General features: G+C 38.5%; 1 protein-coding gene across 4 annotated transcripts in view; it reads left to right on the plus strand.

Annotated features, from left to right (window-relative positions):
- The window catches only part of LOC121322486 (tyrosine-protein phosphatase non-receptor type 4-like), a 60760-nt gene that overhangs the window by 11217 nt on the left and 21718 nt on the right, over positions 1–27825 (plus strand). For 3 of the 4 annotated variants that reach the window (XM_041262545.1, XM_041262544.1, XM_041262547.1), the window contains 12 exons: positions 6991–7145; positions 13218–13325; positions 16594–16636; positions 16740–16818; positions 17297–17341; positions 17509–17561; positions 19583–19703; positions 20052–20139; positions 21301–21389; positions 23235–23298; positions 24312–24484; positions 25334–25402. In XM_041262545.1, coding sequence (XP_041118479.1) covers positions 7008–7145; positions 13218–13325; positions 16594–16636; positions 16740–16818; positions 17297–17341; positions 17509–17561; positions 19583–19703; positions 20052–20139; positions 21301–21389; positions 23235–23298; positions 24312–24484; positions 25334–25402 — 1070 coding nt within the window. In that variant the 5' untranslated portion in view covers positions 6991–7007. The remainder of the gene's footprint in view (positions 1–6990; positions 7146–13217; positions 13326–16593; positions 16637–16739; positions 16819–17296; positions 17342–17508; positions 17562–19582; positions 19704–20051; positions 20140–21300; positions 21390–23234; positions 23299–24311; positions 24485–25333; positions 25403–27825) is intronic. The other variant, XM_041262546.1, reaches the window with a different exon arrangement.

A 27825-nucleotide genomic window follows, 5' to 3' on the forward strand; every position in this document is an offset into this window, starting at 1 on the left:
CTGCTTCATGTGACTGTGCTGGAGCATGGTGTTCTTTGGTTCCTTTACTGTGAACAAGGTAAAGAGTCTGCTTTCATGTGACTGTGTTGGAGCATGGTGTTCTTTGGTTCCTTTACTGTGAACAAGGTAAAGAGTCTGCTTTCACGTGACTGTGCTGGAGCATGGTGTTCTTTGGTTCCTTTACTGTGAACAAGGTAAAGAGTCTGCTTTCATGTGACTATGCTGGAGCATGGTGTTCTTTGGTTCCTGTACTCCTGTGGAGCTCCGTTACATAATTGCGTAATCACACTGCAGTGACACACGTGGTGCAGCACTGAGAACACTTCTGAAAACCACGCCATGCCATTAGATTGAAACAGTAAACTGCTATGTGTGGCAGAGACCATAAAAGATGGGAGTTTTATATTGTGTGAAATGTGCTTATCTGGTGTCTTGAGATGTAGTGGAGCAGCTGTGACGAGGGGAGAGGAAAGCGGTTTGTGCTGTTATTAATAGGGTTACACAGCTTGTATTTGAGATGGAAAGAATAGGCCTGCAGTAGAATTGTCAAAAACCGAGTCTGAATTGTAGCGGCATCAACCATTCGGTTTGAATTTGTATTAGATTGAAGCCAAATGTTTGAAAGTAAAAATGTTCAGTTTACATTTTGTTTGAGCTGTTTTCAAATGTGTTTACATGTATCAGAACTAGGATGATCTACTTTTTAAAAAACAAACAAAAAAAAATCTACCAAACACTCCTGTTTCTTTGACCCTGTATGAAACAGTACTGTCCAATTTTAATAAAAATCTTTGTCATGAATTGGTACTTTGAAAGGTAAGTGTTGTACCTTTCTTACTGTTGATTTAAAGATGATTTATAATGGATTGCACTGGCACTCCTTACATTTTGTTTCTAACTATTGAAGCTGGAGAGGAGTGGCACATGCATCTAATTGACCATCTGTTGCATAGTAACAGTGTGGGAGCTTGGACAGGAATAATAATCAGAACCCTGCTTTTCAGTGATGCAATTTGTGCTGGGAAGACACATTCTCCCCCGCCACTGCTTTATCAATCTCGGTTCCAAATAGGCATCTGACAAGGACTTTTTTTTTTCTAGATTGCTATGCAAGTGCATTTGGCATTAACAGTTCAATCGGTGCATTCTCTTTCTTTTGTATTTTGTAGCAAGTGATGCAGGGGCGTGCAGTAACGAATCTCTCAGGACTGTTTGTGAGAGTCTTGAAAAGGTCCTGGAAGCCAGCGATTGAGACTTCACCTGCTCTATATTAGAAATGTGGGATGTGCTGATACTCACATTTAACACAGTAATTGCCTTTAAGAAGTATTTGTCAGCAGGTATCTAATAAATAAAAACGAAACAAGAAAAGCTCCCCTTCGCTCACTTTTACCAGAGAGTGCCAGTCAATGGCAGCTGACTTCCGCACTGTGTTTTAAAAAACGACTGGAAGTGTATTTTCCTCTCGCCTGGGGTGCTGGCATTTTTACTGAGGCCGTAAACTGACAATGAAAATGTATAGCAAAACTAGCAAACGCAATGGATTCGTCACGTAAATGTGATCTTTCTTTAACCCTAACGTGAGATACCGCTGTAGAAACTGGATTATGCGTTTAGTTGTTGAGCTTAATCAGAGATAACCCCTTGCCTGAACCAATACCACTACAATCGGTTACTAGAAACCAGGCAAGCATTGTTAGGCTGAACATAGTGCTGCAACGATTCGACTTAACCGACTACCTGATTAGAAAAAATAATGAAGCAGATGTATACCGACTCCAATTTTACTGATCGGGTGGTCGTCACATTTTCACGGTTGTGGACGGGGCATGTGTGTGTTCACCTGTTCCCAGCAAAAGCAGGAATAAAACTTGTAAAGCATGCAATTATTTTACAACTCCCTCAAACGAAAAAGCTCTGCAAAGAGGAGTTTGCCTGTCGCAGCAACACATCATCATTGTTGGAACACCTCCGAAGAGAACATCAACGTGCTGCTGAATGCAGAACGCAAGTCAGGTGAGGAAGATGAGACAGGGTAAATTTAATCCAATGTTCATTTTCCTGATTTATATATACTAAAAAAAAAGAAAATTGTAACTACGTTGCAGTAATAAACCTACATGTCTAACTAGGTTCCTGCTCCTTGAAGTAATGCTCATAAATAGCTCATCTCCTATGTATCACATAGTTAAAAGGGCAGAATAACTACAATAGATGAGTGAAAACACAAAAACGGAGAAGCACAAGCTGAGTATTTATGGCATTGATTGTGCGTAGCCTAGTACTCTGTATATGTACCGGTACCGTTAGACTGTAAACTGTAATAAATATTCAGTAAAACTGCAAAAACTATGTAGTAAACTACATTTTTTTTATATGGATCTGTACTGCTGGAAATTTAGTTGGAATATATATATATATATATATATATATATATATATATATATATATATATATATATATATATATATATATACACACACACACACACACACACACACACACACACACACACACACACACACACACACAGTGCCTATAGAAAGTGCCTATAGAAAGTCTACCCCCCATTGAAGTTTTTTCACATTTTGTTAAATCAGTGCCTCAGAGTTTCATGCATTTTAAGTGAGGATTTTTTTTTCCACTTATCTACACACCATACTCCATACTGTTAAAAGGAAAAAAATGATATATTAAAAATATAAAACTGAAAGGTCATAATTGGATAAGTCTCCACCCCCTGAGTTAATACTTGGTGGAAGCATCTTTGGCAGCAATTACAGCTGTGAGTCTGTTGGGATAGGTCTCTACCAACTTTGCACACCTAGATTTAGCAATATTTGACCATTCTTCTTTACAAAACTGTTCAGGCTCTGTCAAGTTCCTTGGGGAGTGTTGATGGACAGCAAGTCATTTCACAAATTTTCGATTGGGTTTAGGTCGGGGCTCTGACTGGGCCACTCAAGGACGTTTACCTTTTTGTTCCTTAGTCACTCCAGCATAGCTTTGGCTGCGTGCTTTGGGTCGTTGTCATGCTAAAAGGTGAACTTCCGTCCCAGTTTCAGCTTTCTTGCAGAAGGCAGCAGGTTTTCTTCAAGGACTTCAGTGTACTTTGCTCCATTCATTTTTGTGCAATCTGAATATTTTAATATATAACGATTTATTTATCTATAGCCTTTATTTTGTGGAACAAAAGCATGAGCTCCTGTACGTGCTGCATGTGTGTTTTGAGGATTTCCTGAATGCTTCGTCTGAGCTGTTTGGTGTTGCACTATACTAGCTTGTGATGCTGCTCTGGCAATATGCTGTGTGCTGCAATGGGAGAATTCCAGAGTGGGAAGACTGGCATTGCTCTTCTGCTTGTGGGTGCAGTGCTGGTTTACGGGACCCCGGTAAAGGTCACAAGCTAATACAAACTTCCTTTGCAAAACACTTGCGTATTCACTCATCACATTCACTGGCAGTTTGCATGGCTTCCCTGATGTCGGCACCCTGCTTTGTACTTTCTTTTTATTTATTTTGGCTGAAAAGATGTCAACATATCTGAATTTTGTTCATTGCGGTTTTGTTTTGAAACTTCTCCAATCACATGAAAGTAATTGTTATTTTCCTCTGTTTTGGTCTGACAAGTTTTCAAACTGTCTGGAAATGAGTAACCATCGCACTGATAAGTCGGTGAAATTGGCGAGGTGTGGGATTTGTAGTTTTTGATATGTGATAAACAGTTGTACACCAATAAACTACATTCCCAGAGTACATTACAATTCAGCTACTGGGTTTAGTGTTTTATTTAAAAACAAAAACAAAAACAAAAAAAAAGTTTTATACTGTCAGCTAAAAATAAAATCACATTTTATTTTTTGTAGTCAACCTTTAGGAGTTTCTGGTGGCACACATGCTCCTAAATTAAAAATTACGTTCGGAGAAGCAGCTTTTTAGTCGCATATGTGACCAAGTTAGTCGTACTGTAGAGCCGTTATGTTTTGTTTCCGTTTAGTTCCTCATAAGAATAGTCACCGCAGTTGTTATTATTGAGGTGTACTTGCTGCTTTCTGTGTTGTTGTTGTTTGTAAAACACTGATATCCTGTCAGTTAAGAAAAAGGCTTAATGCTAAGTTTGTTTTAATGTTATCTTTTTTACGCCGACCAGAGACCCATGCTTACAACTGTATCGTCATATTTTGTACGTTTTCTTTAAATTCTAAAATTAATAAATCTAAACCTGGGTAGTAAAAAGAGACCTGGGTAGTGTTGGGTAATTTAAAACATTTCACACATTTAAAACAAACGTCCCACTACAGTCTCAGTACTGGAACCCATTCTTCCCCCAAGCTGTCACTAAAGCAATGGAGCTGCTTGCTGTATGAGTAACGTTTATTCCCTGGACATTTCAGCAGCTCCTCACTTAACTGTTCTGCCATATAGAGGAAATAATATTGGAGTGGGCTTTCCGGAGGGCCCTTTTGGAAGTGCAGTGTCTTCCTGCTGTTGTGCGTGGGTCCTTGTTCAGTGAGAAATGGCTTTAAAGTAGAGAGCCGCATTCCTGCACCAGCATGGTTTCTTCTGAGTCTCGACCCAACAGTCACACTCGCTGTGTGGATGCTGGTAATGCAGGATTTTGTCTTTGTCGAACACTTCTTCCAGATGCATTGACTTATTTCATTTAAAAAAATGGCTATACTGTATGTAAATTGAGTATTCATAATTTGTGCAATTTTCCTTGCAGAATACATGTTTTCTTTTTTTTTACTGCAAGCTTTGCTTTCCTTAGTGATCTTTAATGTCAGTTATACTATTTATGTGTTGGGCACTAAGAGTGACACGGGAATGAAACTTGAGTTCCGTCCCATTCTGTTAGTGTAGGTCTTTTGTAGTTTGTTGTGTGTTTTTTTTTTTTTAAATGGTCTTGAAGCAAGCAAGCAAGCAAGGTTGAATTGAATGGGTGGGCTAGTGACATCACTAAATGGGGTGTGTCCATTCAAACAGGGTTATAGTGTCCTTCTTAGTAAATATACACACATCTGAGTACGCACTTGATTAGTTCAATGTTACAACCTCATACTGATTGGTTTAATATTACATCATCTAAAGTTCTTGTAGTTCATCTGACAAACAGGTTTGGGTGCTCTTCCCGCAGTTTTCAGTCTTGCACCCACCCGTTGCCGCAGCCTTCAGTTCCACTGCCACCCGTTTCCGTGAGATTTAAAACTTTATCCCAGGTTCCACCCGTTCCTGCCAATTTAATTTCCGTTTCCATCCATTCCCGCAAACATAAAGAGAACTGTATTCCCATACCGTGAGAATCCCACGGGTCGTCCCCCCCCCTCCCCCCACCGCATCCTAATGTCACTCTCTGTTGGGCATGTGTGAAAGAGCTACGTGCTGCTGCTGTACATGAATGAAGTTTTCTACTGTGTTCTCCATCATGACTCCGGTACAGAAGAGCTTTGACTACATTGTGGACGAGCTACAATAGCAGTTTAATTTGAGTGACGAGTGACATGAATACTCGTTCCCTTCAGGGTGACTCCACTGAATTACTCGAAATCAAACTGCAGTAGTGTTCCTTTGCCAGGTGTACTGTTTCCAGTCTTTGGCGGTGAAGCTCTTTCTTGGCAGAGCAGGTGGGACTCTTCCACTGAAACTCTTTCATACTATTGACCCATATGCTTGTTTCTTTTCCACTAAACATTTGAGGAGGCAGGGCTTTCAAAAGGTGAATTGAGGATATTTGGAAAAAACAGCAGTGCAATAAATAATGTATTGTGTATTTAAAAATCTAGCCAGTGGGTTTAGTCTTACTGTTATTTTGTATATTGTTCATGCTTCAGTGGGTAGTAATGTTTACTACAGAGTTTCTACACAATAATGATTCGATTTTCAAGTGCACAGACAACAAGATTTACTGTTCTATTTTTGCCCGTTTGGACAAATTTGTTTTATTCATTTATTTTTCCTATGTTAGTTCTGTTGCTAGAAAGGCACTCCTGGTATATTTTCTAGAGAGGCAGAAGCTATTTTTATATTTGAATAACTCAAAGTATTGCTTATTAAAGTTGTACTGTTAGTATGTTACTTACATTTACTTACACATCAGGAATATTTTGCGTATCTTAATGAACCAGTCAAGCTGCAAGGCTAGACCCGCCCCTGTTAATCACTAATTGATTGATTGTGTTCACTGTTAAATAAAACCAAAATCCTACAAGTCATATTTTACTTTTTTGTGTGTTTTGTGTGACGGGTGGGGGCAGATTTTTAAAAAGAACAGGTAGGTTTTTCTAGCATTTTGTCCCTTTGACAAGAAGTTTTTTTTTCAAACATTGCACACCCCTGGTACTGTACTGTACAGTACACTCGCAACTAGCACACAGTGTGTTATGACCACAAATATTCTAGCGGTCATTTGGAAGCCGTCAGTGTTTTTTTTTTTTTTGAGTTTGTTTTGTTTTATCCACTTAAATCGCTTCCAAGAACAAAATTAAAAATGCAAAGCCTAGCCACGGGGAACAGTTTTCTGATACATTCCAATGCTCTGGCACATTGCTTTTCCACTGTGCCTCCTCAATTGCAGAGACGTTTCAGAATACATTTCAGTCCGCCACTTTGCACATTATTTTAAGTTAGACATACAATGGCAGACTAGATGGTTCTAATTCTCACACAGACTGCAGCATGGACAGCTGTACAGTAAGACGGTCTTTCCTTTTTCGATGTACTCGTCATGCTTATCACTTGTGTTCCAGTTTCAGCTGACCACAAGAGGATATAAAGTAATTGTGAAGTCTCTAATTATTTTTTTCCAACAGTATTTTCCCATTGATATATTTTGACCTGATCCTACATATAAATGCCAACTATTGTAGATTGCTAAGAAATCATTTAAATAAATAAATTGAGAATGTAGGAATTGTTCTAAAATGATGCACAGTAATAAACCTGAGTCGCTTTGCAGTTGTTACATCTGCATTCTCTTGTGTTTTGTTGCAGACCTTGTGTGGACAGTAATGACCGCACGCTTCCGATTGCCTGCCGGCAGAACCTACAATGTACGAGCATCGGAGCAGGCGCGGGACAGACAGCACACAGAGGTGCTCTGTAATGTACTCCTCCTGGACAACTCTGTGCAAGCTTTCAAAGTTAATGTAAGTGTCTCGCATGTTTAAAACTACTACAGTTCAATCCATATTCTAAAATGATCCTTTCCTACAAATTGTTATTTATATATATGAGTGCCTTTCATAGTGCACCGCCATCAGAAAGCGCTTTATAGAGGTAGGCTGTGAACTGTGCTTTATATGCAGAGTCACTTGCAATAGGCATCCGAAGGAGCACAAGTAGGTTAAGTGACTTGCTTAGGGTCACACAGTGAGTCAGTCAGTGGCAGTGGTGGGATTTGAACCAGTGACCTTCTGGTTACAAGCCCTGGATTTCAACCACTGGACCACACTAAAATGTACAATGAAAATGGTTGAATTTTCAATTTAGAAAGCCTTGTAAATTGTAATCCTAGTACTTTATGGTCCGCCAATGTACTTACAGCAAAGGGTTAACCAGAACCCTATTTTGCATGCAGGGAATATGTGACGTGCTGTGTACCGTGTATGTAGTTCACATAGGATATGAGCTGTTCAGAGTAAAATGTTTCTCATTCCATCATGAAGCTCAAGAACAGACTTGCACAGGCTGTACTTCAAACATTCATAGTAAACATGCTTTTGAAATGTACCTCATGACTCCATGTGTGGGTGAGTCATATTTACGAGGATTCAAATGCTAAGGCCTTCTGTGCACCTCAGTTGTAGGGTTCTCATGTGTGACATTCTGGTTAGTGTGTGTCTGCTTCTGTGTTGACTGATTAATCTGTCAGCTCATTTTTCAAGGATCCGTACCATTGTCATTGCTTTGCACGTGTGCTGTTCTTACTTGCATGTATGAAAGATGGCGAGTACAGAATTGAAGCACAATGTGCTTTTCCTTTTAATATCACCTTTCAAACCACACCTGGATAAAACACTAAACATGACACATTTCACCACTTCTTTTTGCTTTGTTAACCTTTAGATCATGACATTTCGATCTGCAGTTTATACATTTAGACATTAGTGAATAATAATGTAGAAGGAAGATGGGTAAAGATTTTAAAAGTGAATACTGATTAAAAAAATATATAATTGGTGAGGCATCCCTCCATTCAAAACAGTGCTTTACTGTACTTAGACCAGTAAAAAATCATCACACTACATTTTTTTCCACCTTACTACTGTATCCTTTTTAATGTTCTGGAACATTTGGCATTGTAAACATTTTAGACTGCGAAAGTGTTTCACACTGTGAGTGTTTGTGTTCATGTAGTGCACAGAATACGCAGTGCATTCACAGTACTGTAGATGATGATGACGTTTCAGCAGTATGATGATTCCCCCCGTCAACAAAATCAAAAGAAGGATTTAGTAAACTAGGGCATCAGATTTAACTGGTAAGAGTTGAAAAGCTTTCATGACAGGCTCATAGCAGAGCCCATAGTGACTGCCAGGCGTTTTTGCTGTGCTGTCTTTTTTGTTGTTCATTGTACATCCAGTGGTAAAATGTGCAAATTTCTAGCAATTGTACTCCCTCAGAGAGGGAATTGTACATCTGTAGGTTTAAGTTTCCTCACCTTACATGCATTTCAATAATAATGGAAACAATTAAAAATGCTACCAATGAACATAAATCGGTGCTCAATAAAACAAATACAGGTTTTTAGCAAGACCCACGCAGAATTCAGCTAGTGCAAATATCCTCAGGTAGAAATAAATCTGAATAGTTTTCATCTGGAGCAAAACAAATTGGGTGTATTGTGAAATAAACGTGTGTCCTGTTCACAAATATATACCCCAGTTAAGCACAGTGCAAGTCATATAGACTGTAGTGAGGTTGTCTGAGCTTGTAAAAGAGGCATGCAAATAAATTCCAAATACTGTACACTGCTGCTCAATGTACTTCAGATTTGGAAGTGTGTTATTGGAAGGAGGGTATTGTAAAGGGTCTTTTGAGCATTTGCCAAGCACTTCTTTTATAGCGGGTCACTGCTGCCTGCTTGAACTCTTCAGGGACTAACTAAATACACAGCATATCAAGGCTAATGCTGGATTTGCACCAAACATCTGGGTTGCTAGGTTTCCAACCATATTCCACATTGTTTTTTGTGTGTTGTATGGAAAAATAAAAGTATACTGTATTTACCAAGTTGTGTGTAACGCTTAATTATTTTGAAACCTTGTTTTCTGCAGACTGTACCCACATATACATGAATTACTAGTTAGATTTGTGGATCTACTGTGCAGTTATTGCTTTAAACACACAACCCCTGTGACCAGACCTGTCCTGTATGCCCAGCACGCTCTTACGTGTCTCCTTAAAATTTCTTTCATACTCTTGGTTTTCTCTTTTTGCCTGAGCATGTGTTCTGTTTACCTTAGAGCAGAATTCCTGTGCATCAAGATGGTTAGTGTTTCGAATTAAAAACAATGGAAGGGTAGTGTTTCTCCTCCTCCTCGTCTGTTTGGATTCCCAGCAGTATGTGCCTGTGTGCCTGTGCTTTATTCATAACTGTTCTGTTCCTAAGCAGGTGCTATGGTGAATGTTGGACAACATGAATAGCAGCTGTGCAACATCAACAGCACAGTCAAGTGTTGTTTTTTTTTTGGTCATTTTTTAAAATTATTATTGTTTATTGTTATTATTTAATTTGTTTTAACTTTCTGTATTTCTTTCAGTTGCAGGGCCTGATATATTCAAGGCTTATTTATTTATTTATTTGGCTTACTGTACCACATATGGTAGACTTTAAAATGTGGATGCCAATAGCCATGTGTGTAGTGTTCTTGTTATACAATGCCTTTTACCACAAAATGTACTTGTGTAGCCTTCAGAGAACCAGACCGGTTTTGATTACTGAGTTTCAATTGCATTTCTGAAATTTTTTACCATTCCATTTTTTTTTTAATACATCAATTATTGATGCATGTTCATGAGATGCCATATCTTAGTTACAGAGGTGCCCAGGTCCTAATAGTTTTATGAGGAATTAATGTTTCCCAGTGGGGATTTAGCCAGGTCAGCAAACCTGCTCTTGTTCTTAGTAGCCATATACTAGAGACCACTCCTACCCCAAAACAGCATATAGTGGCATCAGTTGAGCCCTGTCCCAAAGAGACTGTGCTTCCTGCCGGGCAAGAGTTTCCTTGGAAGTTTTTATCGGCATACTGAGCAGGCGGAACACCGTTTAATCTCCAGAGAGCGTCTGTAGATAAGACTCCAAGGCTGTATTGTACAGTATATGGGAAGAGTGAATGCTGATCATTACGGTTTACAGCAGTGTGCTTGTGGCAGTGTTTATATGAAGGGCTTAAAACCGCCAGGTCCCAAGTGTTTCAATTCCACTGACTCGGGGAACTTGGGTAAGTCCTGTATTAACCTCTGGAAACAAGAAGCCTGGTGAAATTGCCCATGTAATACATTTCCTATGTAGTGGACAACACAGTGGAAAAACGAAACCATGGTGCACTGGGATGGATAATTCCATGTAGATAATTTCTAAATACACAGACCCTTGATTAGAACGAACGTTAGACTACTCAATGTAATCCAAGAGTTAATCGGGGTTTGTGAAGCCAGACGAAAATTAGTGAATTACTTGGTGGGCCAAAAAGTACTGTAGCTTTGTATCTGGTAAGAGAAAGATTCAGATAATGTCAGGGGCAAAGTAAAAGCAGATTTAAGAAAAAGCTTTTTTTTTCTTCTTTTTTTTCTATGATTTGCACGGTGGTGAAAAAAGCATATGGTTGTGACAAACATTTTTAAGTTGTGTATTGCATTGCATCTTAATATTTTAGCATTTCATTTGGGCCATTCCGTGCAGCAATTTGTGTCTATGTGTCAACTTATTTCAATGATGGAGACTGTATATAGTTAATGTAATTGTGTAATAGGCACATTGCCCTTCATGTCTTGATACTTAACATGTTTATGGCCATTTAAAGCAGCATTTAATGTTGTGCTGCTGCTTTTAGAATTTAAGAGACAGCTGGGTTGGGTGCTTGCTATAAAATGCTGCAGGACCCAACTTCCAGTTTTGAAACCACTTCAGGCAAATGGCTCTGTAAATAACTATTGGCAAGTACAGCTGAAAAAAAGCTTGCGGACATAAACACTCCAGTCAGAAGCCTTTTAACTGGTCTTATTTCCTTTTTTTGATGATTTTGGTTTCTTCCAACATTTTTGTATGTATGTGTATATGTATGTATGTATGTATGTATGTATGATGCACACGTTTACCTAATATAAACCCCTTTTTTAATCATGCTTTGGCTGGTTGGATATTTAAGGTTATTATTTTTTTTTATCTTGCATAGCCAGAACAGTATAAAGGGTGTAAAGAGTGGTCTGCCAATTTCATGAAAGAAAGTTTATTGAAAAACAATGGATGGCTGTTAGATGACAGTCACTGCATGTGCAAGGAAGCGCTAGTTTGGAAACATTCCGAGCATTGGAGCAAAAATGAGTTTCCCCTAAAGCATTGAGTCAAAGAACAGCAGATCAGAATGACCTCTAGATCTTTGTATAGCCATTACTGTTTATAACAGACCAGCAAAAAAAAAAAAACATACATGTACCTCACAGATCTTACACGACCTGTAAGAGATCCAAGAATAAGGACTGTTCTTAAACCTGATCTCCAATTCAGAGCCCAGTCCACTATTTCAGGCATAGCCCAATCCACTAATTCAGGCATCCAATTTCACACAGGCAAGTAAGCTCCACCCTGGCTGATTTACAATGTGCAAGTTGGCTCTGTGACTGACTCTTGAGGGGTGTGTTACTTTATAAATAGAAGTTCTGCTGTTTGTACACATTTCAGATTTAAATCCCATTTTTTGTGTGTGTGTGTGGTTTTTTTTTTAATGGCTGAGCACATTGTATGCGTAAAAATATTAGAATATACAATTGTCTGTACCAGGTGTTGGCTGATCTCACCACATACCTGCTACCTTCTCTCAGTATGTTTCTGTATGAAGTTTGTTTTGAAATTGATCCTTGTTCTAGTAGATAGCAGAGAGCAATAAACAAGTAATATTCAGACTTTATATGAGCTAAATTAGGAAGGACCTTTTTCCTGTTGAAACATTATACATCGTTTTTATTATACATGGGTTTTTTCTATGTTGATGGGACTGTATTTTACCACATTGCTGAATGTTAATTGGTTCAGACAGCACTGCTACGTTAGCCTGTGTTCTCTTCAGTCCGATTTTACACAGTGCAGCTTTCTTTGCATTTCAGAGGAATCCTTTTAAATTCATTTAGCTTCAGATTGTGTCTGTTTTGCTTTGTGACAATTACAGTACAGTTGACATTATGAAACAACGTTAATCAGATCATTTATGCATCTTAAAATCTGTGTATGTAGGTTAAGCTGTCCCCACTTTTAAAGAGGGAGATCTATGTCTTCAATTATTATGCATAGGGTAACACAGAAAATATCCTTTTGCGTATATTCTGGATAAGAATGTAATAATCATTAAGATGTTGGTATCCTTTGTGTCAGTGATAGCAGCCAGCGAAAACTTTGACGGTGGTAAATTCCGAATTACCTATTTATTTACATACGGTACAGTCAAGCTGTCAGGGCTGTTTTCTAAGCAATGTCAAATACTATCCAGGACAGCTCTGTGTATCAAGTTGATTATTTGTATGAAAACTGTGTCTTGTCGCTGCACATCCTGTCCTTCAGCCATTGCCATTAGTGAGGTCTTTTCAGACTTTTTTACCTACCTACCACACAAATGAACACAGCATTGCAAACACACTGTTACAGAGCAGGCAGGCGGGCAGTTGTTTATTTCGACATGAAGCTGTGAAAATCCACGAGTGTATGAACGTGTTTGTTGCAAAATGGCACGAACTGTGAGACTCATAAAAACTGGCCAGAGAATGACAAGAAAGCCAGCAACAGCTTTCATCCCTGGGGAACGAACATTAATTATATCGCATATTCTGAATATTGGTGCCGTGAGAGCTTAAAGAAATATTATGCATGGTTAAGAGCTTGTATTGTTGTACTTGCTGTCCAGGGAAGGATGCACGAAGATCCACAGAAACGCATTCTCATGGTTTCAATTGCATTTATTCAATAACACTAACTGTTCTCTGTTCCTTTTCTTTTCATTCAGAAGCACGATCAAGGACAGATCCTGTTGGATCTAGTCTTCAAACATCTTGAATTGACTGAAAGAGACTACTTTGGATTGCAGCTGGCAGATGATTCTACTGACAGTCCGGTGAGTCGCCCTGTCGTTTTCCAATCATCTCGTGTTTCAGTGTTGTGAGTTAATCCACTGTGGTTAAACATGCTGTACGTGTCAGGAGCTCCTGATGCTGGCCAGTTGAGCTCCAGTCTACCGTACACAATGTGCTAATGTGTTGAAACTTAATCTGTTCATTCTAACATGCATTGTGCATCCTAGTCTCACTTGCTATCAAGCCTTTTTAAATAATAGTATCCAATTTGTAGTATGCATTTTTAAAATTACAATATACAATCATTAGTTCTTATGATTGTGGAAATTAGCTACATTTCAACTGTATGTGTGGTGTAGCATCATAGTGGGTCATAATGTCATTCTGTGTATGAAATTAACAGAAATGGAGTATGTAGAGGGGGGTTCTAAGTTATTCTCTGTGTTTACTTGGTTTCTGGTCACAAACTCCCCCACTGACAAAGCTTTTTAAAAAAGTGTCATAAACTAACTGCTGGACAAGTGTTTGATCTTCTCCCATCGCTGAAGCAATCATTTGGCACCAGTAGTATCTTGCACAAAGCAAGCCAGACAGTTTTGGGTGCTTTGAAACCTCGGACAGAAAACAGTCCATCTCTTAAGTCCAGCCGTCAGGAGGCGAAACAGCGAACCAATTGAGAACAAGGGGCTGCCTCGGAACGAGAACAACCAATGAGAAACGCCCCATGTGGACTCAGTCTCAGCCAAAATAAACAAACAGACCAATCACAGGGCCGACTTTCAAAGGATGTGCTTTCCATATGGTGTGCTTCCCACACTAAGCAAGCTCCCTACAGGAGAAACAGGTTCCCCGTAGGAGAAACGGTGCTGCCCACACTAGAAGTGTGTGCCACACAAGGAACAGCGCTCCAGGCAAGAGAAACCATGCCCCCAGCATGAGACCTAAGGCTCCACACACAGAAATAAGTCTCTGAACTTTGACAATCAGGAGAAGTGCTTCTGAGGGGAAGTGGTGAGGTCTGAAATGAAATGGAAGCTAAACTGCTCTGGAGAAAGTTTTTGAAGTCATGGGAGCAAAAGTGCTCAATTGCAAGGAAGAATCTGTGGTCTGAAGACTGGCTGGCTAAAATCATGTTCTGAGAAGGCTGAAGTCGGCTTTGAAGACAGCCCTAGCTCTTTCCCCTACGAGAGACTGAAACAGTAAACGGGACACTGCCTTGAACTGAAAGCAGGTCTTGGTTTCCACGTCGCTGCACTGCACAAACGGAAGACATGGAAATCAACACGCTAGTCTCCATTTGAAAATAACTATTTGTTTATTGTAAGCCGAAGAAATACAGTGCATACTTCAAGCAAAGTACCGTCTTCTTTCATTGGAACTTCAGATCCAGAGAGGGAAGTTGCAGTGTTCATCAACAAAGAAGATTGACTTCTCCTTTGTAGAAAATCGATAAGTATTCAACATATTAAATACTTTATGACCTGAGAAATTAACTGTAGCAAATGCTATGAAGTTAGTGGATACATTTTTATAGGAATAAATATAACTTACTGTTTTTAGAGTGGGTAAGAAAGGTATTTTGTTTGAAGTGTGCAACTCAAAGGAGTTGCCTCGTGAATGCAGAGAATTTGTCTTTGCCCCATTTCTGAGTTAATTTGAATATGTAATCAGTTGAGGTTGATAAAATATTATTAGTTTGGTAGATCACGTCTAAACTAAATTAACACGGTAAAACTTGTTTGCTAAATTACTGGAATATTGGATTCCGTTCTGAATGGGAAGTTGAATTAATTCTCGTGCATTTTGATGATATGAAACATCGATTACAACAGGAAACGAGTATAGAAAATACTAATGCAAAGTAGACACTGTGTGATCGGCCATAATTAATATTCGTATATTAACCATGTATGCTAATTCTGTTATGGTCGTTGTTTGACTATGAAATCAATGAACTGTATACAGTTCAATCATATCTCTAACCAATAACCTTTCCTTTCTGTAATGTTAGATTATTTAAGAATAAAAAAGGGTGCACGACTAAACTATTGTTTTATTTTTCCAACACGATGTGTGAATGTCGGTTATTATCAAGGGAATCCAAGTTCTACGTGATCCAGAATTTAAATATGATATATCTCATTTCTTACATTTTGATGTCCCTGAGTGGGCGAATAGAGACTAATCTATATTTAAATTGTATACCTAATTCACTAAAGTAGTGAAGTGTTTCATAATGATATGAAAGACACTTGTCACAGAGAAATTAGACTCATTTGTATTACTTTCTGTGTTGGTGTTTGAAGTACACAAACTGCCAGCAGTTAACAGAATCCAGAATATGCAACCTTAACATTTTAATCAATTAAAAAAATAGCCTAGCTTAGTAATTTTGAAAATGGGAATGGTAATTAGAACCATTACGTCATGGTTTCTAGTATGCTGCTAGCCTGTTCTATAAGAAGCTGTTGATATTAATGGCTGAACGTTCAAGCAAGTATCTTTTAAAGGGTATCGTAAAAACCACAGTCTCTTGTGAGTTATCAGCTGTATTATAATCGTGTGGCTTGTTGTGTACAGTAGATGAATTAGTGATGAGCAGCCAGTTTTCATTGAGTAATCTCCATTGCTGAATATAATGGAATGATCCTAGTCAGCAAACAGGAAAAAAAGTAAATATGGACTATAAGTGGATTCAAGAATTGGCTGGTGTGATTCAAACACAAAATCATGACGGATTCGGTATGCTTGGGTTACACCAGGAGGAAGCTTCTCTTTAAGTATTACATTCGCCACTTTAAAACTGTTACCGTGTCCAGTAATAATTCACTTTCAATTGTAATTGTCACTGTATAATCTACTTTTAATGGAAAATGCAGTGTTTTATTGTTTCCACCACATAATGAATACTGTACTTATTTGCACCTGTTCTGCCTAGATCTGATTTGTTTGATTTTATCTGCAAATGTTAACCTTGGTTATCATTTTTTAAACAATTGAAACTTTGCAGTCTGTTACTGACAGTAATAGATAGTGCTACCTTCAGCATGAGTGTCAGCATAAACCGCTGAGCATCTTGAAACGGAGGGGGGAACCAGAGTAAGTGCTTTCACATTGAATTGCTCGTTAATTAACCTCGGCACATACAACCAGTATTGCATCTAATGCAAATACATTTTTAAAGCTATCATTTTACTGAGGTGATAATGACTGACAGTTATCTGGGAACAGCTCCAAGCATACCACAAACAGACAGCCAAGAGCTGCAGGATTTCTTTGCTGACTGTTTTCATGGTAAATATTTTGCAGAGGTGGCTGGATCCAAACAAACCCATTAGGAAGCAATTAAAAAGTAAGTTTACCTACTCTTACTGTTACCCTTTTTAATTACATTACTGGACATAATTATAATGTGTACTTATACCAAGCATTTTTTTATTTTTTTTACATTGTAGGGGGATCTCCTCATTGTTTGAACTTTAGAGTCAAATTCTTTGTAAGTGACCCAAATAAACTACAGGAAGAGTACACTAGGTGAGTCGATATGAATGATTTCCTTTTAGAGGGGGTGGTAGATATACTGATGAGAAGTAACACCTAGACTACAATGTCTTAACCAATATTAAGGAAACAAACCGTATGGAGTATATCTACGCTTAGTCTTTGGAAAGGATATTTGTGCCTGGAGGTTGTCTTTTTTTGCATTGAAGTCTCTGTCTTCACTGGGTTAATTGATTTCTAATAGGCTGAAAAGGCAGGTGAAGGCAGTGCATTGTGAGCTGTCATCTACTCTTCCTGTGAAAGCCCTTAAAATGTATACAGTCACTGGAGGTAATAAATACACATGGGACCCTTTAGTAGAGAAGGCACAGTATTGTGCACAGTATCGCATATGAAATTGGGTAAAATAAAGACTGGGAAAAATAACAAACAAATAAGTAGAGGAACTTTAGAAACATGGGAATTTGTGGTGTTAGTTTGGCATTTCATGTATTGATTGTTCCTCTATTAGGTACCAGTATTTTTTGCAGCTGAAGCAAGATATTCTCACTGGAAGGTCAGTAAAATACTTTAAAATACATTAATCTGTGAAACACTGCTTGATTTTAATTTCAGTGTGATTCATTATTACACATTGCAGCCTTGTTTTAAAATTGGAATCCCTGCATAGTGATGCTTTTAAAGTGGTGTTTTCTCAATTGCTTTGTTTGGCCCCCTCTTAAGGTTACCTTGTCCGCACAACACTGCAGTGCTTCTGGCATCCTATGCTGTTCAGTGTAAGTATATCCAACTTTGAAGTTTAAGGGAAGCTGTGTATTGCACATTTGTGTCAGCAAATGTGTATAAATCTTTCATTTTGCAAAATGTACATCATCACTTTAGTGTTTTTTAATCAGGTTCCCAAATTTATTGTACGTTCTTTTCTGTTCATGTACAAAGAAAAAACATTACATGTAAATGTAAAGTTCCAAAACGCAAAAGACAGTTATGTGGTTTCTGTGGGGACAGGAATACTTTTGCATAACAGCACAGTGCTTGTCTGTTAATTCAATTTAAAATGAAATTGAAAAGAAATGTCTAAGTAAAATGCTATCACACAGTAAAATTGCAGTTTGCAGAATGCTTTCACGTTAGAAGTGACCTTTTTGTTTCCAGGATGGTGACCTGGTGTGTAAGCAATACTCACGTTCACACTGTGTGCTTTAACCTATTTGTGAAAGATAACGTATGATAGTACAGTGTCACAAAAAATGAATTATACAGTAGAATGTGAGATGAAAAGACCTAAATGCTTGGCACCAATGAAAAAAAAGATGCAGCACTGTATGCACTAACTGTGCCCAGACACCCTCTGATGAATAAAAAGATGCAGCACTGTATGCACTAACTGTGCCCCAGACACCCTCTGATGAATAAAAAGATGCAGTACTGTATGCACTAACTGTGCCCCAGACACCCTCTGATGAACAAAAAGATGCAGTACTGTATACACTAACTGTGCCCAGACACCCTCTGATGAATAAAAAGATGCAGTACTGTATGCACTAACTGTGCCCCAGACACCCTCTGATGAATAAAAAGATGCAGTACTGTATACACTAACTGTGCCCAGACACCCTCTGATGAATAAAAAGATGCAGTACTGTATACACTAACTGTGCCCAGACACCCTCTGATGAATAAAAAGATGCAGCACTGTATGCACTAACTGTGCCCCAGACACCCTCTGATGAATAAAAAGATGCAGCACTGTATGCACTAACTGTGCCCAGACACCCTCTGATGAATAAAAAGATGCAGTACTGTATGCACTAACTGTGCCCAGACACCCTCTGATGAATAAAAAGATGCAGCACTGTATGCACTAACTGTGCCCAGACACCCTCTGATGAACAAAAAGATGCAGTACTGTATACACTAACTGTGCCCAGACACCCTCTGATGAATAAAAAGATGCAGTACTGTATACACTAACTGTGCCCCAGACACCCTCTGATGAATAAAAAGATGCAGTACTGTATGCACTAACTGTGCCCCAGACACCCTCTGATGAATAAAAAGATGCAGCACTGTATGCACTAACTGTGCCCCAGACACCCTCTTATGAACAAAAAGATGCAGTACTGTATACACTAACTGTGCCCCAGACACCCTCTGATGAATAAAAAGATGCAGCACTGTATACACTAACTGTGCCCAGACACCCTCTGTAGCCAGACAGTTCTGAGATGATGTAATCCTAAATGATTAATGTCTTGGATCAGCTGATGAAACAGTTATCCAGTTAACCCTTCCACTTAATGTATACAGTGGTTCATGGACTCTAGTCACTGGTCATTGTTTGTGGATTGACCTGAATACCATCACTGAGGAAAATGCAATTATTGAACAAAATGCTGGAGGCAAAGCACACTTATTACTAAGCTTCAATGGTGTGGTTATCCTTTTATAGCATGCCTGTATTCTCAGTGGGGTTTAAAATGTGGAATTGGTATATAGGTCAAAACTGAAGTAGTCACAGCCTTCCGATGTTGGTAACCACACATGTCAGTTTGTTTTTGACATGTTTTTTTATGGTTTGCCACAATGGAAATACCTAATGCACCGAGAATATAGATTTAGGTACAGTAAATCTTAGTGTGGTCTGTCCACTGCAGATTAGTATGAGGACTAGAAAAAAATAAATGTTTATGCGCATTGGTCTTGTCCATCACGATGTTAATCCATTTGTCCGTGGTTTGTTGCCTCCTACACTTTGTGATCTTATTTAAGTAATGCTGCATGCTTTGTGTTTCAGCTGAACTGGGGGACTGTAACCAGTCAGAGCACTTGCCTGGCTACCTCGCCGATTACTGTTTCATCCCAAACCCTCCTCAAGACTTTGAAAAGGAAGTTGCAAAACAACATCAGCAACATAAGTAAGGCTCACACATAAGTAAAAAAAAAAAAAAAAAAAAAAAAAAAAAAGCATGTGCTATGGAGCCCTGAGGCTTGACATTGTGAGGACATTCTTAACCACTGAACACACTGCTGCATTGCTGGAGTAAACATACAGACAAGACGAGACCGTCCATATTTGAATAGTAAATGTTCTTGTCAGACAATTAAAATACAATGAAAGATTTCATCTTAGTGTGTTGATTCTTTTATGGAGAAATAGGTACAAAAATTAATTATTAATTGATTAACAGAGTGCTAGAATAGCATACGTGTTTTATGGTTTGCATATTTTTATAAATAGTTTTTTTTTTGTTCCGCTGTTGCAGAGGCTTGTCTCCGGCAGAGGCAGAACTGAACTATGTTAATACAGCGCGCACATTAGAATTCTACGGAGTCGAATTGCACTATGCAAGGGTAAGCGTTCAGTGGGCCTTTTATCAAATCGTGTGTGTGTGTGTTCTATATATGCTTTTCCATTTGTCACAGCTGATCTAGAACATGTATATACATTTTAAAAAGTAGTAATCAATGGAAATTGTGCTTCCCTAAACAAAACCAAAGAAGCACCTTTTATATAATACATCAAACTGTAAAGTATTTATTGGGTTTAATTTAATAAATGTAAGTTCCCCTTCTAAAATACAAGTTGACTAAGTTTGAAGTTTAATTGCGTTTAGTAAATATCAAAATCCTACCAGTGTGGGGACCCCCCAAAAAAAAAGACTGCTTTGTCCTTTGTCATCGTAGAGATCGATTGCTACAGTTGAGTGTGCACTGGCCGGGGCTAGTGAGAGCTGCACAATAGACAATACGGCACTGGACACTGGAAGAAGTCATTGTGTCCCTTCATAAATACGCTGAAAGCTGTGTAATCTGATGCCTTTGAAATTCTTAAGCCAGCAGTGGCCTCCGCAGCTAGAGATGACAGCTTGTAATAGGACATGGAAAACTGACCTAGCATTAAGAGTGTGATGGGCCTTCTCACAGTTCTTATTTTTATAATTGACTGTTAACTGAGAAGATTTCTTCATTGGTCTTGGTTTCCCTGTTTTGAAAATTGTTCATATAAAACAACAGATATCACCTAAAGTCAAGTAAGTTTGAAAAATAGAACAAAATTAAAACAAACATCTGTTCAAGTTGCCGTCAGTAAAATATGTTCCCACTGAGACTGCCCAAACAGAGTGCAGTATGGAAGTGGAGGAAGGCTGTCTTAAAATCAAAGCTTTTAAAGCATGGTGGATGTCCCTTTCCATCAGCAGGGATGGCAATAAGACTCACATTGCATATAAGTTTGATCCATTCCAGGTTTTACTATTAGTTTCATAAGACACACCTGAGCCTTTTACCTACACCCTGTAGCTAATCAAGCTTGTAGTAAAACCTGGAATGGGTGACACTGCTGTGCAATGGGAGTCTTATTTCCGCCCCTGATCAATTCCAACACATGTGCGGTCGGTCCTGCTATGTATTTCTATACTATGCAGATGTGTTCGTGGAAGCTGGTGTTAGTGGTGTTATGCAAAGTAACAAAATGCTGAATTAAGTTAATGTTCTGTTTTCTCTTGTTTTCAGGATCAAAGTAACACTGACATTTTGATTGGAGTCATGTCAGGAGGGGTTGTAATTTATAAGAACAGGGTACGAATCAACTGCTTTCCATGGTAAGAATATTTGTATGTATTTTAAACAAGCTACATGTTCACATATGGGCACTCTCGCAATTAACTTTTTTTAAATGGGCATTACAGTCATCGAAGTAAGACTCCTATTTTATAGAAATTTCACCTATTCCAGGTTTTACTCCGAGCTTCATTAGCCACAGGTGTGTCTTATTAGAATGTATAGTAAAACCAGAAACGGATCAAACTGCTATGTAGTGGGAGTCTTACTTCCGTCCCTGCATTAACTTGCTAGACGGTGTAGCTGCAGTAGGAAAGGCATTGATTGCACTGCGTTCAGATACAGTGCCTCGTACCCGGACATGCCGCGGCTCCACACAGTCCTCCCAGGTACTGCTGCTTCAAGAGGTGGAAAAGGGATTTCCTATCTGGAAGGCAAGATGTTGTGGCATGTTTTGTACTCAACAGCTATTCTGCTTTTAGGACAGCAACTGTCAATTTCATGCAGCGGTACAATTACAAGTTAGAGAGAAGAATAAATATGGGGTTATGAAGTGCTTTTTAGAGCCCCTCGGCAATCCACTTAAATATTAAACACAATACTGAAATGCAATAGATCCCTGGGCGTGCTGTAAAATCCTAATTATATGCTGCCGAGCAAAAGGAAGATAATGAGGGAACAAAAACCTCCCATTCGAGTACAGTATACTGTACAGCTCCTTTCCATACTTTAATTTCTTGTGACTAAAAACATGTCATTTTAATAAACAAAACAGACATTGGTTCTATACAAACTGTACACAAGATTCATTCCAGTGTAGCTTTGTCTTCTGAGTCACTTGGGAATCCACAATATTAGACACTGAAGAGTGGAAGTGTACATTCTAACTGAGAAACAAAAAGGATTCTTTTTAGAGCTCTAAATGTCCCTCCCCCAGGGGGCCCTCCTACATCCTAATTATTATCTTTTAGAATAGTTTATTGTTTAAAGTTTTATTTACAAAACAAAAATCAGTTTTGGGATGCAATAATAAGGATCCGATCCTTTCTTGTTTGCTGAAGTACCACAGTGGAGAAGTGTGGCTGGGTGGTATTTTTGAGATCAGAGATGTGCCTAAAGAATGAGGTCATTCTTAGAGGAGCTGTGCTGCATTAGTGCTGTGCATGCCGCTCAACCCTCCGATTGGCTGCATGTGCTGACTGCTTGCAGGCCATGCAGGATTTCAAATGCTGGTTTGTTACAAGCCAAAGGATTTGCAAATGTGAATTAGCCCGGTGGCTTCCCTTGATTTGCAGTGCAGTGCTTTAAGTGCTAAATCCCTGCCAGGATTAGTTTGTGACAGCTGCTTCCCCAGGCTGGCATGATCAGTGGATCAGAGGGACCTCAAGCACCTCATCACACACACCCCAGATCCTAGAAAGTATTCAGCAAGCGCAGTGCAGCTGCAGTGCTGTTTCAGTACAGCCACTTGTCAGGGCGTCTGGTTTAGACCAATGCATGGTCCGTAACACTGCTAGCTGTTTATGGTTTAATGCACATTAAAGCTTGCCATTGAGAAACAGCTGTACATAGGAATCAGAAATAAAGTTACTGGCTACCTTTGATGTGAATATATTAAAAGCCTTTAGAATGTTTTTGTTTTGCATTGTGATATGATAATATTTCAACCTTTTTTATTATGATTTATTATTGGTAAAAATTAACTTTCAAAACTCTGGTACCTACTGTCGTGTCCTGAATTTGATTTTTAAAGAAAAAAAGGTTTTTAAAACCCAACCAGTAGATTTCCTAGTGTTATTATTTAAAGTCTTGATTTAGTATATGAGTGCAGTGGGGAATCATTTGCTTCACTGAGTGGCTCTTTGTCTGTGTCCCCTCTTATCCAGGTTGAAGATTGTAAAAATATCTTTTAAATGTAAACAGTTTTTTATTCAGCTCCGAAGAGAACTGGTGAGTAAACATCTAACCTAGTGGACAGCTTATTATTTTGGAAAAACTAGCAAGTCTGCAATGCCTGATAACCTGGCTACGATCTCTGAAAGTAATATTAATACTTGTTAACAAACTGTATTCCCAGCGGAAGGATACAACATCTAAAATGAATAAAAAATAAAATGAAAATGTTTTATTTTCATTGACATACAGTCAGTGTCCTTTTCTTCAGGCCTTTTCCCTTTGTGTGACACAGTGGAAAAACATTCTGTACACTTGCTACATGTTTAAATGAGCTATCTCTGAAGTAGTGAACTTTGAGTGAAGTTTTTTAAGAGAAACTAGGTCTTCAGTGTCCCCAGTGGAAGACCTGGAAATGCATGACTTTAATAAGGCAGAGGACACAGGTTTTGAAGCAGCTGGTGTAAAAGCTGGATCCAATGATGTCATGATGCATAATGTAGATTGAGTCTGGCCCATGCTGTGTAAGTCAGACCTATGGGATAGTCGAAGCTGAGCAGTGGTAATGTGAAGATTTCTAGTGAAATATATTACGTCATTATTACATTATTTTTTTGGGATTAACTTTTTCTTTGTCTTCTGTTTTAATCCACCTTGAACAATATGACAGGTTTTTTTGGTACTAGTAAAGTACAAGATGCTGTGATGAGATTAAGGGTTTGCTAATGTGACAAATGTTTTTGAAATGACATTAGATCAAAAGGGCTGGAGGTCTCCAGCAAACACTGGGGCTTTTCAAATATGATTTGTATTAATTATTTTCAGTTATTTACAATTTGTATTTAATAGTTACTTTAAACAAACCATATTTGTAACTATATTTATTCCAGGTCTATTATTCACAAAGCAATAACTCATTGTTTAAAGAATGATTTTAAAGAAGGATTACATAAAGTTAGGTGTGGAACTACTGTAGAAGGCTGAAGCCAACAGCAGCTAGGTATAGTAGAAGTGTATAAACTTGCCAGTTTACATTTTCAGTTAAACTCCTCTTTCTTCTCTTCTTGCAGCATGAATCTAGAGAAACGTTATTGGGGTTTAACATGGTCAACTATCGCGCTTGCAAGAATCTGTGGAAAGCTTGTGTGGAGCATCACACATTCTTCCGCTTGGACAGGCCTCTGCCTCCACAGAAGAACTTTTTTGCACATTACTTCACGTTGGGTTCAAGGTTCCGGTATTGGTAAGTAACAATACACAGCGGGAAAACGAATCAATCAATTAATCAGTCAATAAATGAAAAAATAAACAATTGGTGGAATAGTTTTCATTTCAATATGGGTAGGTAGGTAGTCACTACTTTAATCGCATGAGAAGTTAATTTAGATAAACCAGGGTTAGGCTGACCTTAGTGCTTCTGGTCCAGGTCTTTGCTCCAAGCAAGTCCTTGTTTATTCAGCTTAGCCAAATAAACCCTTGACCAGCTCCTTTTAATCATTTAATTTGACCTATTTAACCCTAGAACGGAACACAGCTCCAGGAACGGAGCTGCGTGCCCCTGCAATATATTAGACTTGTGCCTTGTTTCACTGACGTTGCAATGATGATGAGATGGTAGATGGTTTCATGTGTGTCGGCTGCTGTTCCTCATTGAACACATTGAGAGATGGGCTTCACTGTTTCCTAGTTGAGAATGGTTGCTTGAAGCAGTTCAGTTTCAGTCCTGATGGTCAAGGCACCAGGTCTGATATGCTTGGCTAGAGGGCTGCTGAAAGATGCTCTGTTGGCAGGTGCTTACTTGCCCCACAGTCTCGTGAGTGACTCTGGACACAGTAATTGTCCAGGAATTGTTGCGCATGTCTCTAGAGCAGTTTAACCCTCTTCCAGGCTTGCCTTTTTATAGCAGCACCACCGGTCTGCCCATGGTAACCCTATAGACAGTGGCGGTTGCTTCTTGTACCAATATATCATCCCTCAATTATTATTTAGTTAGGCTAAGACTAATTTTAAAAGAAACTACTTTGACTAGTTGTTTAATAGCAAGTGTGTTTGCATAGATAACTTCAGTTGCATTTTGTTTGTTGTTTTGCAGTGGCAGGACAGAAGTACAATCTGTGCAGTATGGCAAAGAAAAAGGTATCAAGGACAGAGTTTTTGCCAGGTACAGTCAATTATCTTCCAAAATGTGGATTTTAGGGCTGTCAAGCAATTAAAAAAAATATATATTAATTTCGGTTTTAATCGCATATTAAATTGATACTATTACTATATCCATCTAATTAAAATGTATTTTGTTACTAATGCTGTTATTATCCTTAACTGTAAATACAATTGTTTAAAATGTATTTATGTATTTTAGACTGAAAATCTTTGTTGAATTATTTATTTTTGGCATTTGCTCAAATATGTAAAGCAAAACCATTTAAGAATAAGTAAATAACAGGCTGCCAGTTTTTTGATTGTCACATTGCCTGCAATGTTGTGTGGTGCAAGAAAATAATTAGTACACATAGTTGTACAAAAAAAAAAAAGATGTGTTCATGTAAACATTTTGAAAACTAAATAACTTGTTGATACAAACTCAAGAGAACAAGCAGGCAATCCTAAATAGATAAAACAGTAGGCTTGTAGCCTTTTCAATTTTCAATCACTGGAAGCTATTTACAAACTTCCTCAGTTAACGTGTGTGTTTGCTTTACCAGGACGACCTGCACAATGCTGGCTTGTTTGTGCTCACATGAGATTTTTTTTTAGGTCGTCCAGCAGGTCTCTGTACACCCTGTTATCTGTGAGAAGATGCCGAGTCCCTGCACTCCCTTTTCTAGTTTTTATTGACGTGTCTGACGTGACTAGTAATATTTTGTTTGTGTTTTAACTGCGAGTGTCCACCAGCACATGTAGCCGTTTTTGTTTAGTGAGAACCAGGAATATTCTTATGACATAATATGAACGAGAGACCAGGGTACAAATTTACTAGGGGCAATAAGAAATGACAAATACAACCAACACAGTTCAAGCTTGATCAGCAGCACAGAGATCAGAAAACAGAATAAATAGGATATCTATTTTGAAATGTGATTGTCAACTGAAATACTTGGTGTTTTTTTTTTTTTTTAAGAAAATTATAAATTTGTAGTTACTGTAAGCATTGCTGGGAAGTGAACAGTTCATTGTGAAGCCAATGTCCAATGAGCCATCGGAACTTAAAAAAAAAAACTCCCATTCATTTTCAAGTGCTTTGCTCCATTATGTGGTGCAGTGACTCGCTTTCTATGCAACTGCACTCAGACACTCAATCCACAGTTGCTGCAGCCGGGATTGAAGTACGGTGTGCCGAAAGGCTCAAGACACAGCAATGCATCTCTAAAAAAATGTTCGCGTTAATTGCAGAAGTTAACTGCAATTAATTGACAGCCCTAATTGGTTTATAATAATCCTTTAAAGATGTGCTTTTTTATGTAGCAAATTTGCTTTCACTGTGATGTTTGACTAGGGAGGGCAGTATCAGACACTTAGTTTTTTTTAGGTGGGGAGGTTAAGAATATTTAAGAGAGCTATACTGTTACTAGATTGAGCTAGCAAGGTCTTCGTTGTAATAGACTAACATGTAACATGGCTTGTTTTTGTCTTCTGTAAGGTGTATTGTGATTTTCAGTCAAACTGCGATATAATTTTAATGTAGAAGTTCGTATTTTAGTGAATTGCTACAATGGAAGATATGCAATTTAATCAAATAAAAGATGATACAAGATTAAAATCCCTAAATAAATTCCATTGTGTAGTGATGAGTATCCTGGACTTCTCAGCACATTTTCAGTGGCTGGCGTAGTTAAATGTGTTGAAGTAGCAGCTGCTGTGCTACAGAGAGATTGCTCCGGTCATAAAAAGTTGGGGCACTGAAGAACACAGTGATGCAATGTGGTCAGCTTTTCTGAGAAGTTTCCATTTAAAACAGGAAACGTAGAAACCGATGTGCGAGGGGTGGGACCCGCAGGTTCAGAAAGCAGAGTGAAGTAGTGAGTGCTCCTATCGTGACAATTTGTTTTTTATTTTTTAATTTTTTAATGGAGGAAGCTAATTGCTAAAGAAGCTGGAATCAGTGTGACTTGCAGTATGCATAAAGCAGGTACGTTTGTTGAGGATTACACCGAAAGAGTTACACCTGATGGATCGTGTGTGTCTGCGTGTGGAATCATGGGTGTGTGTTATTTGTTGAAATAGAACAGTGATGCCTGTTTGCTGAACCCAAAAGCCTGAGCTGTTTAAAACACAGCCATTTAAGAACTTCTTTGTGGCTAGATTTGCGTGGTTTTAATTTAATTGTAGTGTTCATAGTTAGAGTGCATTTTTGTTTTGGTGCAGGTGTGTTTTCAGGAAGCACGGGTGTACAGTCAGGTGATTTTAACAGGTGGTGTGTGCAAGGGTTATACAGAAAGCAGGATCCATTTGCCTTTATGTACAAACCTGAAGCGTGAGCGCACATTCTGATGCAGATACTGATCCCAATTTAAAAGGTCTGTATTTCAGTTTCCTGAAGGGAAAAACTCCTCATGCTTTTAGGAAAATCGTTGTGATGTTTAAATT

Source organism: Polyodon spathula, chromosome 10, assembly GCF_017654505.1.
Source record: "Polyodon spathula isolate WHYD16114869_AA chromosome 10, ASM1765450v1, whole genome shotgun sequence".
Lineage (NCBI taxonomy): Eukaryota > Metazoa > Chordata > Actinopteri > Acipenseriformes > Polyodontidae > Polyodon > Polyodon spathula.